The following is a 12,883-nucleotide window of genomic DNA, read 5'->3' on the forward strand; positions in this document are numbered from 1 at the left end:
TCGTGCCCAGCGCACTGAGGGGACCAGCAGGATGGCAAGGGGGGAGCCCAGAGCGCAGACGGACTGAGCTTTGGAGAAGGACGCAGATGGAGCAAGGCTTCTGTGGCAAGACTGGTTCGCGTCCTACTGGGTTATCGATAGTACAGGAATTATTTCCAACCAGACAAAACATCAACAGGATGACATGAATCTTTGTTAGTTCCAGGTCTTTAGTCAAACCAAGGAACCTTCTCCTAAATAATCAAATAGCCCTTGGTGAGCTGTTAGCAGTGCTCTAATACGGCATGGAAAGGACCTGCTGCCCTCTCTGCCTTACTTCCACTTCTGGATCATTTCTGCTAACAGTGAGGTGCCTTGAGGGCAGAAATAATGAGGGGCAGAACCGCCAAGGAAGGCTGCCCTGCCCGAGGGCGAGCCCAGCGGAGGGCGATGTATCCAGCCAGGGCATGGGGGGCTAATTCAGGAGCAGGGCTGGAGCTGGGCTGGGCAGGCGCGCAGACCCATGGGCAGGGGCCAAGGGCAGTGATGAGCGTGGGCACAGCATCTGGCCAACAAGGGAAGATCCTGAGTCCAGAATGGGGGCTGCCGTCCTGGGCGGGGGCAGTGCCTACAGCCAGCAGGCCGTGGCGAGGGCAGACAGAGGGCAGGCGCTGTGGTCTGGGTTCAGAGCCACGGGGAGCTGAGGTCTGCCTAGGAGTGGCCTCTGTGGGCTGGGGGTCCAGGGAGTGGTCTGTGTGGGCACGAGAGGCTCCCTCCGGGTGGATGGTAATCGTCCAGATAATGGCGGAATCACACCCAGAACCAGCGGGAACCAGGCACAAATGATGGTCTGGACGTGGCCTTGGAGAGTGGGGAGGGCTTATCCTGGCCGGGGGCACTGCACCGCCACAGGAGGAAAGGGCGGGGCAGAAAGGGGCAGGGAGCCCCAGGAGAGGACCAGGGAGCCCCAGGAGAGGACCAGGGAGCCCCGGGAGAGGACCAGGGCCTGGGCTCAGGCCCCAGTGTGTCATTGCGTGACTGTGATCCCCAGAGGCCTCTCGGGCTCCAGCTTCCTCCTGCATAAAAACAGGAGGTCAAAGGTGACCTCTGACGTCACCGCAAGGTCTCCGGTCCAAGGCCCGTTAGACCTCCACAGCCCTGACTTCCATCAGGGTCCCAGGCACTTGTGTTTCCCGCCCTCCACTACCGTGATCCACCCAGAGCAGGCAGGTCCCTCGGGCTGTGCTTGACCCGGCCAGGTCTGTGCTTTGTCTGTAGGCGTGGGGCCTGTCTGTCCAGGGACTAGGTGGGCTTTTCTGCGAAGGCGGCGGCTCGGGGCTATGTCACCTCATTGCCTCCGAACACGTGGCTGTGGACGAGGTGCTGGCTGTCAGCCCGGCCATCCCGCCTCTGGCCACTGGGCCGCAAGCCCTCAGTTGCGGTTAGAACACTCTGTGGAGTGGCGAGAGCCGCACCAAAGGCGCTCGGCGCGTGTGTGTGTGTCAGCTGTCCCCCTTCAGACCCCAGCAGAACAAACTAATGCCAGGAAGCCTGCACAGGAGGTGGTCAGTATGATGCACTGTGGAAATAACTGCCCGTCAACTGCTGGGCAATTGAAGTATAATTAAAATCACGAGTAATTCACTAAATCAGAGTGAGCAGAACAAAGGAACTACGGTTAAATATAGATTTGCATTCCAGATGAAATGTTTCACCTGTAAACTTTTTTGTTTTTGTAATTTGTTTAAAAATGCAAACACTGCCTGTAATTTCAAGGCCGTTGACCCATTTGAATGGGCTTGTCTGTCAGATTTCATTCCTCTTAGTAGGATGATCAAACTGTGCCTTTCACGGGTCCAGTGCTGTTTGGAATCTAAGGATTTGAGTGTAGGTTCTAGACAGTGGTGGCTTTGTGTCCACACTGAGTGCAGCTCATACTGGGCATTCACGTCTCTGCATTGATCCCAACGTTTAAGCTGGCTCTTCTGAAACCTCCAGCGGGTCACACAGTCTGTCACCCAAAGGCGTTTCCCCTCGTGTGGCTGCAGTGGATCAAAGAAAACGTCCTAAGGGACAGATCCCATCATGCACGATGGACTCGGGGGAGGGGGGACTCAGCGCTGTATGGGACGCCTTCCTAAGAGGAGTGCTGCAGCTGCCTGGGCAGAGGGGGCAGGGCGGCGGGGCCTCCTCAGGACAGCTCTCGGCCTTTGTTGCTTTCCTCACCACGTGCTCTGTTGTCTGCAGAGGACCAGCTCCGGCTTGGAGGGCTGAGCGCCTCGAGGTGAGCAGGACACATTCCATTTAGTGCATTGAGCTCTACACGCCTTAGTGCGAAGCCAGTGGAGGGGAACAGCTGACTCGGGCCAGAGGGAGGTGGGAGGTGACAGGATGAGCGGTCCTCCTGATCTCAGGGGGCCTCGGCCTGCGGCGGCCTGAAGCAGCATTTCCGTTCCCCGGCCAGAGATTGAAGTCAGGTTGCAACAGTGAGAGTCCTGAATCCTATAGCCACTAGACCAGTGGCCGGGGACAAGGCCCTGGCCCATCGGCTTTATAGAAATGAATCCCACAAAGAGATGGAAAGTTGTGAAACAAGTGAAGTGTTTATTAGGAGGAAAAAGGATACGTGTGAATAGACTCACACGGGTGGACTCAGAGAGAGAGTTGCGCCCTCGTGGTAGTTTGAGTCACTTATATGGGGCATTTCTTCCGGGTTTCCTTCAGCCAGTCATCTTGCTTTGCCTGGTTCTGGGTCCGTGTTTGGTTTATCTCGGAGTCCTCCCACGTGTGCGCGCACATCTCTTAGCCAAGATGGATTCTAGTGAAGAGGCCTCTGGGAGGGTTGACATCACCTACTGTGGGGTGGCACCCCGTCCCTTTTGACCTCCGAGGGGCCTTTCTGCACATGTGTAGTCGGGGCAGGTCTCCTTGACCTCAAGAATGAGAAATACGTGGTCTCTTTATCTTTTATCTGGGCAGGGCTCAGCTTCTCTCTGCCCTTGTCCCCCCACAGGGGACACACTCCAGCTGCTCAGCCTGGGGCCCATCTGTCTCCTGCCTCACCCCCCCAGTAAAAGGCGGGGAGACGACTATACAAGCATCACGCACAGCCAGAGCAAAGGCTGCTGGGCTTTGGTGCTACGTTTCAAGGGAAGGCACGACGGAGCCGGGTTCTCTAGGGCCTTCTGTGCTCCGCTGCACCATCGGGACTTAATCCCACAGGTGTCAGAGGGCATCCCTGTTCTGTGCTCCAGGAAACAGAAGTCATGGGAAGTCATGGTCTCAGGCCTCAGGACGACAGCAGCTGAGTTCCAGCTCTGTCTCATTCTCACTGTGAGGCCTCAGACTCCATGTGGACCCTCCCCACCCCAGACCTGCCCGGTCTGGGAAAGCCCGCTGCACCGGCTCCAGCCCATCCCTGAGTGCTTGGCCAGGACTGAGGCTCGTGGTGGGAGTCCTGCCCCCTCCCCACCCGGGCCCTTCCCTCCGCTCAACGCTGCCGCCTACAAGATGCCCGCCCTCATCCTCCCGGCCGTCCCCAGCTCTCGGTTCCCTTCCCTTCCCACTCCACCCGCTGGAGTGGGCCGTCAAGGCCAGGGCACGCTGACCAGCTCATCTGCATTTTAACGGGGGCTTCGAAAACTGAAGAACTGCCCTGGACCCCCAGAAAGCCTGCTGGTAGAATTTCTGACATGCAAAAGGCAGAGTGAAGGTGTTTTTAGAGGGGACCCCGGTCCCTTCAAGTGTCTGCCCGTGCAGATGGCTGATCCAGGATGAATCCAGCCAGAGGTGGTGTCGCCTTCACTTGAGCAAACCCAGCACACCTCCACCAGCACTGACTAAGCACTGGCTGTGTCCCAGGCCTGGCAGAGCAGCTGTGGGAAGATAGACGCGAACACGACACAGACAAGGCCCGGCCTCCACGGGCACGTGCTAAGTCAGACACCACAGGAACCGCGTCGTCAGGGCCAAGGGCTGGGAGAAAGGTCTGCACGTGCGAAGGGAGACTTCTGTTCAGAAACCCCCTAGAGACCACCTAGGCCGGCTTCCACATGTAGCAGGTACAGGGTTGAGCCCCAGAGGTTGGGCACCAGCCTGAGCCTGCCCTGCAAGGCCATCGCAGAGCCAGGACTTGAACTGGTCCCACTGCTTCTGGAACTCTCTCTGGGTCACGTGGAGCTGCCCTACCGGGACCTCCCAGGACACCCAGAGTCGCAGAGGCCTCTCACCAATGACAGATGGTTTATTCCAAGCTCGAGGAATAGAAAGTGTGGTTACGCCCTGTTCAGGATCCCGCGAAGGCAGGCAGGCCTCGTGCGTCGCCATGGGTCACGAGAGCCTCACTAGTGAGGCCTTCAGAGAGGCCGCCCTCCAGGCTGTGCGACCACCTGCCCCTCCTCCCCGGGCTGGTACGGCTCCTGCTGGGAGGGCATCACGGGGGGCGCGGTTTCTGGTGTGGCCAGATGTGGACCTGCCCGCAGCTGCAGCAGGTGTGCCTGGGACCTGGGGCTCGGCCTCTCCTCACACCCCTGCCGCATCTTCTCCTCCTCGGCTGGAAGGGTTTGAGCCTGGGATTGGCAGCCTCCGTCCCTTCCCCCGTCCCCCGCACCGCCCCCCCCCCAGGTGTGGACGCAGGCTGGGGACCGGGTGTTGGCCGCTGGTTCCAGAGCCACGTTTGGTCCCCAGGGAGGACGTTGTTATTTTCGCAAACTCCCAGCATCCTGCCTGTTTGATATTTTGGGTGAGTTGAATCCAGTCCTTCCCATTCCTCCCAAGCTTCCCACTCCCTGAAAGTCAGGTGGGCGGAGCCTGGACAGGCTCCTCAAGGAGATGTGCTCGGGGCCATTGGCGGCTCTGCCGCGGCCCTCCTGGTGGCTCTCTGCCCCTGAGCTCACGCTGGGGTCTGTCGCCCCTCAGCCAAGAGGACTGTCGTTTGATTGGATTTGCTGGGCTCCTCCAACAAGATGGACACGCGTGGCGAGTCCACTCAAGTTTCCCAGGCACGCATGTCTGTGTCTGATGGGGAAAATGACCTGCCGAGGTGCTTGTCATGAGGCGAGGGCGTCACCGAGGACCCGGGAGGCACCATGAGGATCAGGGCTGCAGCAGAGCCGCAGTGCAGCGCCCGGGCTCGAGGGAGCATGCGGCAGCTCTCGCTGGTGACAACGTGGTGACTCTGGCACGTACGCGAGCGTGTGCAGGGCCCCCTGTGTCTCGGGAACTACCCTTGCTGTCTGCGCTGTCCTGCTGGAGAGTTTGGGGAGCAGAGGAGCCTGCACTGTCCACATCCGCTTGGTTCCTGGGTTTGGGACTGAGTAGCAAGAAGTCACAGAGAAACAGACTCATCCGAACATCCAGGTCCTCGTGGCGCCTGGGTTCAGGGACCAGGATTGAAGGGTGAGAGTTTGGACAGCAAAGCAGGCGGGTGTCCTGGGGCTGCCGTGACAGGTCACCGCAAACTGGGCGCCTTAGCACAACAGGGATCTACGCTCCCACAGTTCTGAAGGCCAGAGTCCAAGATCAAGGTGTCGGTTAACTCTGAAGACACAGGGAGGCACCTTCCCTGCTCTCCCCAGCTTCTGGTGGCCACGGCAGTCCTTGGTGCTCCTTGGCTTCTAGACGCGTCCCTCCACCTTCTGCCTGTGCCTCCACATGACGGCCTCCCTGTGTCCAAATGTCCTCATCTTATAAGAATCTTTGGGTCTCTTTATAGTCTCAGTATTTGTCAGATAATTGCTAGATTGTATATTGCCTCTTAGAATGTGCTTTGTCTTCATGGATCCATCACGTTGAACATTTAGGTGCCTGTGCGAATTAGCTATTATAACACCCGATGGCGTTCACAAGTCCAAAGTCTGCGATTGCGTTTGCAAGCAATTTTGCTGTCGGTGCCCTTCAAGCTGGAAGGCCGTCCTGTCGTCTTCGTGTCATTGGAAAGACCCAGAGAGGATTGGTTTAGGCGTTGGGTTTTTTTTTGGGGGGGGTGGGCGTGGGGGTTAGTCCCGCGCTTGTATTTGTGGGACTCAGGACTGCACACCTGCAAATGTTTGTGTAGCATCGGTTTCCAGACGTGTACCTGTAACTGCTGGGTTAAAAGGCAAGTGCGTTAAAGACTTAGACAAATAAAACGGAGTTGCCTCCAAGAAGCCGGTCACTTCCTCAGGGCCTCCCTACCACCGTGTGACCGCTTCCTAACTTGATTACATCTGCAGAGACCCTGTTTCCAGACAAGGTCTCACGTCCACAGGTACCCGGGGTTAAGATGTCAGCATATCTCTTGGGGGGACACAGTTCAGCCAACAACAGAGGGGCTTTCCTGCCAAAGCTGTGGCCTCCATTCAGGCACCAGGACGCTGTGTACCAAGGCGCAGTGGCATCACTTAGGCGGTGGCCTTGCAGAGTCACAGGAGTCCAGGGAGCGTCCCTGTCCCCGGGCAGGGCCTCGTGACCCCTCCAGCCAGGATCACGGGCGTGCTCTCGGCCCGTCTGTCTGCTCACAGTTTGGGAGGTTTGATCCTGTACTCGCTGAGGATCCCAGAGGGGAAACTGGACCCCGAAGCCCCTCAGACCGGGGTCGGTGCTGCGGCCTCACTGGGATTCCGTGTGGAACGAGACGACCTTTCTTCTCCTGACACATCTGTCAGCCACAGGGAAAGGGACAGCCGGCTGGGCCCTGCCTGACCAGGCGCTGCACCCAGTGTGGGTTTGCACGGGTCCTGGGCTTACACTCACGGGGCTCACATTCTCCCTCGAGCTAAGCCTCATCACCGAGCTACCCGTCACCTGGCTTCCACCGGGTTCTTAGGAGTCAGACGAGCCCCGCCGTCACGCGCTGACGCGGAAGAGGGAAGTGTGGCTTCCAGCCTGCGCCTGGGTCGGGCAGAGTGGGGGTGACCGGGCAGGCGGAGGGGTCGGTGAGGGTCCCAGTGAGACGGCCACAGCCTGGGTGGACAGAAGGGACAGGGACTGAGGGGACGGGGTGAGGCCAGCGGCGGACGATGCAGAGCCAGGCCACATCCCCGGTTCCCTTCAGGTCCTGGGTTGGCCCGCTACGGGCAGCGTCCTCGCCCGTCTGTGACCTGGGCCGTGGTCTCCGGCCTCAGCCCTGGGGCTCGGGGGTTTGGGCTGGACGTGGATGAGACGCCCGTGCCGCACTCCGGCCCCAGGAGCCCCAGGCTGCAGGGAGACAGCCGCAGAGCAGGCTCTGTCCCCGAGTTCCGTCATCGGTGTGACACCTGCCTGTTTCCTCGCAAACAGCTGAGGGCCCTCCGTGTGGACTGACGAATCCCGCCTAGCCAGGCGGCCACACGTGAATCCAGGTCCCCTGACTGTGGTGTCTTTGCAGCCCCCGAGGGACGAGAGCCTGAACGGCCTCCTGCAGGGTTACAGGATCTACTACCGGGAGCTAGAGTACGAGGCGGCCTCGGCCACTGAGTCCAAGACGCTCAAGACCCCCTCCGCTCTGCGGGCCGAGCTCACAGGTGAGCCCTCTCCTCCCCCTGCACGGGCCCGGCAGCAGGGAGGTTCCTGTGACCACGGTGCATCCGCCCCCAGGCCTGGGCCTCGGGGGCTGGAGGAGGTGCGGCTCTGCCCCCTCCCACTGCCGGTGCGCACGGCCCAGGGCGTGGCGAGGTGCCGTGAGCAGAGGCCCCCGGCCGCTGGGGGACCGGGGAGGCTGCCCGGAGGAGGACCCATCTGCGGTGACTGTCGGGGTAAAAGGGTGTCACCGAGGATGTGACGGGAAGCGGGGTACGCAGGGCCCAGCACAGCTCGGTGCGGGTAGGCAAGCAGGGCGGCAGGGGCTCGGGTGGGCCAGGGGTCAGCCGGCCAGTGCAGGGCGTGTGCCGCGCGGGGCCGCCCCGAGTGGAGCAGGTTTGGGGTGCGCCGGGGTGGCTGCAGGGAGCCCCGGCTTCTGTCCCGGCTCATGTGTCTGCTCGCCTGCACCCCGCCAGACCCCTCCGCGGACTCTGGCAGTCCTTCCAGCAGCCGTTGAGGAAGCTCTGGAGCCGCTGGGCAGGCGCCGCGCTCCCCGCTCCTCTCTTCCTGGCGTCCCACACACTGTCAGAGGACATACTTGAGCCTTAACCCCTGCGCGCCGGCGTCGGGGCGGGCCGGCCAGGGAGCCCGGGCCTGCTCGGGCCCCACGTCTCGGCGAGGCTCACGCGTGCTATGGGCAGCTCCCGTGCTCCCTCCCCAGCCCACCTTCTGGGGCCTCGGGGCTGCAGCTCAGCCCCGGCCCCGCCAGGAGGACTGGCTCAGTCGTGGGCCCCAGTCTCAGCGTCACCCTGGGTGTCCTTTGCTGATGTCCAGACCGCAGCGAGCGTCTCCCTGGGCTGTGTCACAAAATCATATCCGTGGAATGAGAGGGTGCGGTGGGGTCTGCTCGTCCCCTTCAGCCCGGGGCTCTACCTGAGCGCAGGTAGCCCGACGAGGCGTTGCCCGGGAGACGCCGACCTCCATCTCCCCCTGTGCTGCTTCCGCTACCTCGCGCCAGATGCGAGCTTGACCCGTTTAACCTGAGGGGTGAGCACACGCCACCCCCTCGCGGGCCGGGGGGCCTGGCAGGTTCTCCAGGCAGCGCGGGGGCCCCGGCGAGCGGACCCCTCCACGCGGGGCGTGGAGAGACTTCCCGGCCAGGCCCCGGCTCCGCGCTCGCAGCCCGTCACGCGAGAGCTGCTCCCTGTGCGCTGACCGCCTTTCTGCTCTGCTTGCCCCTAACAGCCCAGAGCAGCTTCCAGAGCGTGAACAGCAGCTCCACGTTAACGACATACGAGCTAATACGTAAGTGGCAGCGCCCTCAGCGGGAGCCGTGTGGCGGCGTGACCGCAAGCCGCCAGGCAGCGCCGCGTGGCCTCTCAGGGGCCCAGTGGAAGCAGCTTGGATTCGAGGCTCTCGTTTCTGGGGTTCCCCCTCAAACGCTGCTTCGCAGTATGCCGGAACCACCCGGGAGACAGGAAAGGAAACTTCTAGAAGCAGAGGCTGGGAGTGCGGGGTACCGGCAGCTGGTCTTCGAGTTTGGGACAGGAGGAAAGGCAGAGTGGGCAGATCTCCTCTCTGGCTCCTTCGACGTAGTTTTTAAGCCCCTTTCTTATTGTGGTAAAATACACGTAACACACAATTGCCGTCTTCACCATTTTTAAGGGTCCGGTTCAGGGGCATTAAGTGCATTCACACTGTTGGGCAGCCCTCCCCACCGTCCGCCTCCAGAACTTTCTCATCTTCCCAGGCTGAGACTCTGTCCCCGTGAAACACGGACGCCCCGTCCCCTCCCCCAGCCCTGGCCCCCACCCCCTACTTTCCACCGCTGTGACCCTGGCTCCTCCGGGGGGGACCTCACAGAAGTGGAATCGCACAGCGTTGGTCCCTCTGTGCCTGCTGGGTTCGCTTCTAGTTTCACCCGTGCTGTAGCGTCGGGGTCTCCTTCCTTCTCAAGGCTGAGGGACCGTCCACCGCATGCACACACCCCATTTATTTATCCACCCGTCCTCCATTCCTCTTTAACCAAACTGCTTCCCCTCGGATTCCTGTCTGGGGATGGGTTTCAGCAACCAAGTGCAAGGCTAAGGGGCCCCGATGCGATTCACTCCAGCACAGAGAAGTGGCTGGATTAGAAAGAGGATAAGTGGGGGAGGGGGAGCCGGCCCTCCCCCGGCCCCAGGTGTGCGGGCACTGGCTGCCAGCCCGTGCTCTTTCATCCCGCCACCACCTGACCAACCTGGCAGCCGGGGCGGGGCTCACAGAGCTGTCCCACCTCCCCAGCGTCACCTCATCCGTCCATCCGTCGTGTGCTCGCTCACCCCCCCCCACCGCCCCCTGGTTATTTCCTGGTCTCTCCGCCAAGTCCCTCCTGGGCCGGGTGCTCCCCCAGATGTGACCTCCCCGAGCAGCCAGATGAGGCGTCCAGCGCAGGCCCGGCCCCAGTGAGGAGGGCTCCCTCCCGGGGTCTCGTCCAGGCCCTCCAATCGTGGTTATGCAGTGCGGGAGGGGCGGCCCCGACCACGCAGCAGCGTCCACTCTGGTGTGTCTCCGTGGATTCCCAGGCCACACGAGTCCCGGGGTTGAGACGAAGCCTAGTTGTTTGTCTGGCAGCACGGCTGGACCACGTGGACAGAACCTTGGCCATGAAATGTACACATATCGGCAAACAGAGGCCTTTGAGGTGTTAATGGCCGTGTCCTGGGAAGAAAATGACATGTGAATCCAGGCCCCGTAGCCAGGCACGAGCTCTGTACTAGCCAACGTGGTGAGAGAGCTGACCTCTAAGCCAAAACATTCTGGAAGGTTCTCCCCGTTGCGTGGCTTTCCCGAGGCCCCAGGTGCGTGCCGGACCACCTGGGTGCATGGTTCCTGCAAATCGTGCCTCCCAGCGAGCGGCTAGCTCAGCAGAGGTGCCGCGGATCCGACCTCCAGGCCCTCCCTTGAAGGTGGTCAAGGTTCTGCCTGCCCTACTGGGCCAGGGTCTCACTCCGTCGGTTCCTACGCTTACGGAGAGATTCTGGACCAAAAGGCAAGCCCGGGTCAGGCCCTGTATCCTAGCTTCTTTCCCTCAGAAGACGAGCCTGCTGCCGCCTTCCCCTGAGCGCAGGATGGGTTGCGTCTTTGCCTCACGAGTGTCACTAATGCCGGGACAGAGGGTGGCAGGCCCCTCGCAGACCTCTCTCTGCAAGAAAGAGCTCTTCCCCCGCGTCTTCTCAAGGGGCACTGGTCCCTCAGCGTGGCTCATGGAGGGAGTTTTCTAAGAAAGGGAGGGGGTCCCGCCAGCTGACCCCTGTCCCCTGGCCCTTGCAGATCTGAAGAAATACCGGCGCTATGAAGTGGTCATGACAGCCTACAACGTCATCGGCGAGAGCCCGGCCAGCGCGCCCGTGGAGGTCTTCGTCGGCGAGGCCGGTAGGTCCCGCGTTTCCACCCCCAGCCCGGAGCTCAGGCGCCAGCAGCGTCCCCCTCGATGAAGGTCATTTTGCTGGTGGGGCAGGAGGCTTCCGGTCATGGCTGGAAAGAGGCCAAGGGCTGGGTGTCCCGACGGGGACAGCGGCCAGGTCTTGCTTTTGATATTCAGGGTGTTTAACGTCTGGATTTATCAGGACCTGCTCTAGGGGAGCGATGCTGTTGCCTCCATGGGAACCTAGGTGTGCGGGAACCTCCGTGTGTGGAGGGGGGATGTTTGTCAGCTGCCGTCTCTGGCTGGGCCGGGCAGTGGCCCCGGCACTGAGTCAGCCCGACTGTCTGTAACAGGCCCTTCCCAGGTCTCGAAAAGCCACGTGGATCCATGTTTGTACCCCTTTTAGGTGAGAGGTGGCCCTGGGTATGTTTCAAGGACCGTCCCTTCTGTGGGGCTAACCCACAGGGAGACGTCGTGTCCTGTGTGGAGGCCTTGCTGCGAGCTGTGCCGCCTGCCCTCTGGCCCACAGGGCGACCCCTCCCCCCGACGCCCACCGCCCCGCCGACGGCCGTCTCCTCTGAGCCTGACAGCTGGCCTGAGGGCTCTGCTCAGATCTGCTGGTGCGGAGTTGGGAGGGTGAAGGATTCTTGGAATCCCTCTGTGGACAGAGACCCAGGCTTGCCGGAGGACAGAGGGGTTCTGGTCACTCGGCCGGTGCACAGAACACATCAGGTGACCTTTTGCTATTTGGAGAGGTTATCGTCGTAAACCAATCAGCACTGAGGGCCTAACTCAGCAGGATTTTTCTGGACCGGTCCCACAGTATTTTCGTGTGAGCGAGGATAACCAAGTGCGCCACCAGGAGGTCGCATCGGCCTCTACACAAAAGTCTGTCTGGGGGGAGGTGGAGGTTCCTTGGAGCAGGTGGGGCAGGGGCCAAGCGTTCCAGGAGGACATGGGCCTGGCCACAGAAGAGCCCACGCGGGCAGACGGGGGACGTGGCAGGGAGGGGACATTTCAGGGAGGGGACGTGGCGCGTGCCATCCGTCAGAGCAGGAGCTCTGGGACCTCGCTGGGCATCAGTGCGGGCCTTCGTACCGCTGGGTTGAGGGGCGCACGGCCGGCCAGCTGCGACCTGCAGAGCTGACCCGCCCACCGCCAGCCTGCACTCCAGGGAAAGGACCCAGCCTGCGGGGGCCCAGGCACTCTGGACAGGGCCTCAGGCCCAGGACCAGAGCAGACGTCCAGAGAACAGGGCTGGAGCCCGGGCGGGAGACCCGGCCGGCACTGGGGCCGCAGCCAGCCAGCGGGCGACCGTGGGGTGTGCGCAGTTCATGGGTCTCGTTTGTTGTTTGTTTGTTTTGTGGTAAAGCACAGTTAACGTGAAACGTGCCGACCTCATCACTGGTAAGCGTCCAGCTCAGGGGCGTGAAGCACATTCACCTGTTGTGCGGCCACTGCCCGCCGTCTCCTCTGGGGTCCTTCATCTTCCCAAACAGGAGCCCCTCGCCCGTCAGCAGACCCTTCCCTCTCCCCTCCCCCCCGCCCCGGACGGCCTCTAATTTACTTTCTGTCTGTGAATTTGCCTAGTCTAGGTACTTCCTAGGCATGGACTCCCCACATTCGTCCTTTGCACCCGCCTCCTCTCACTCAGCGTGTTTCCTTGGTTCATCCGTGTTGGAGCAGGTGTCAGACTCTGTTTCTTCTCATGCAGTAGGCATGTTCACTGTGGGCAGACACCCCATTTTCTTTACCTGTGGGCCCATCAGTGGACACCTGGGTTGTTTCCACCTCTCGGGTTTGTGGTGGAGCCGCTGTGAACGCGGGTGGACCAGGTGTTTTTCCCAAGTGCTGAGCTGAGGCTGAGCCCGTGTGGCCTGGCCGTGATGCAGGGTGCTGGCCGCTCCCGCCCCCTCCACGGGGGCCCCTCTGCCAACACACACCTGCCCCCATGCGGACTCTCCCGGGGCGGGGGGGTCGCAGAGAGGGATGGAAGGAGGCTGTCCATCGGCTCTGCCACCG

General features: G+C 61.5%; 1 protein-coding gene across 1 annotated transcript in view; it reads left to right on the forward strand.

The window, feature by feature from the left end:
• The window catches only part of SDK1 (sidekick cell adhesion molecule 1), a gene marked incomplete at both ends in the record, with an annotated part of 814,918 nt that overhangs the window by 747,676 nt on the left and 54,359 nt on the right, over positions 1–12,883 (forward strand). Inside the window, 3 exons of the mRNA XM_082671251.1 lie at positions 7,325–7,460; positions 8,701–8,760; positions 10,768–10,869. Of these exons, the coding sequence (XP_082527377.1) occupies positions 7,325–7,460; positions 8,701–8,760; positions 10,768–10,869 (298 nt within the window). The remainder of the gene's footprint in view (positions 1–7,324; positions 7,461–8,700; positions 8,761–10,767; positions 10,870–12,883) is intronic.

The sequence above is a fragment of the Grampus griseus genome (genome assembly GCF_964374135.1).
Source record: "Grampus griseus genome assembly, chromosome: 14".
NCBI lineage: Eukaryota > Metazoa > Chordata > Mammalia > Artiodactyla > Delphinidae > Grampus > Grampus griseus.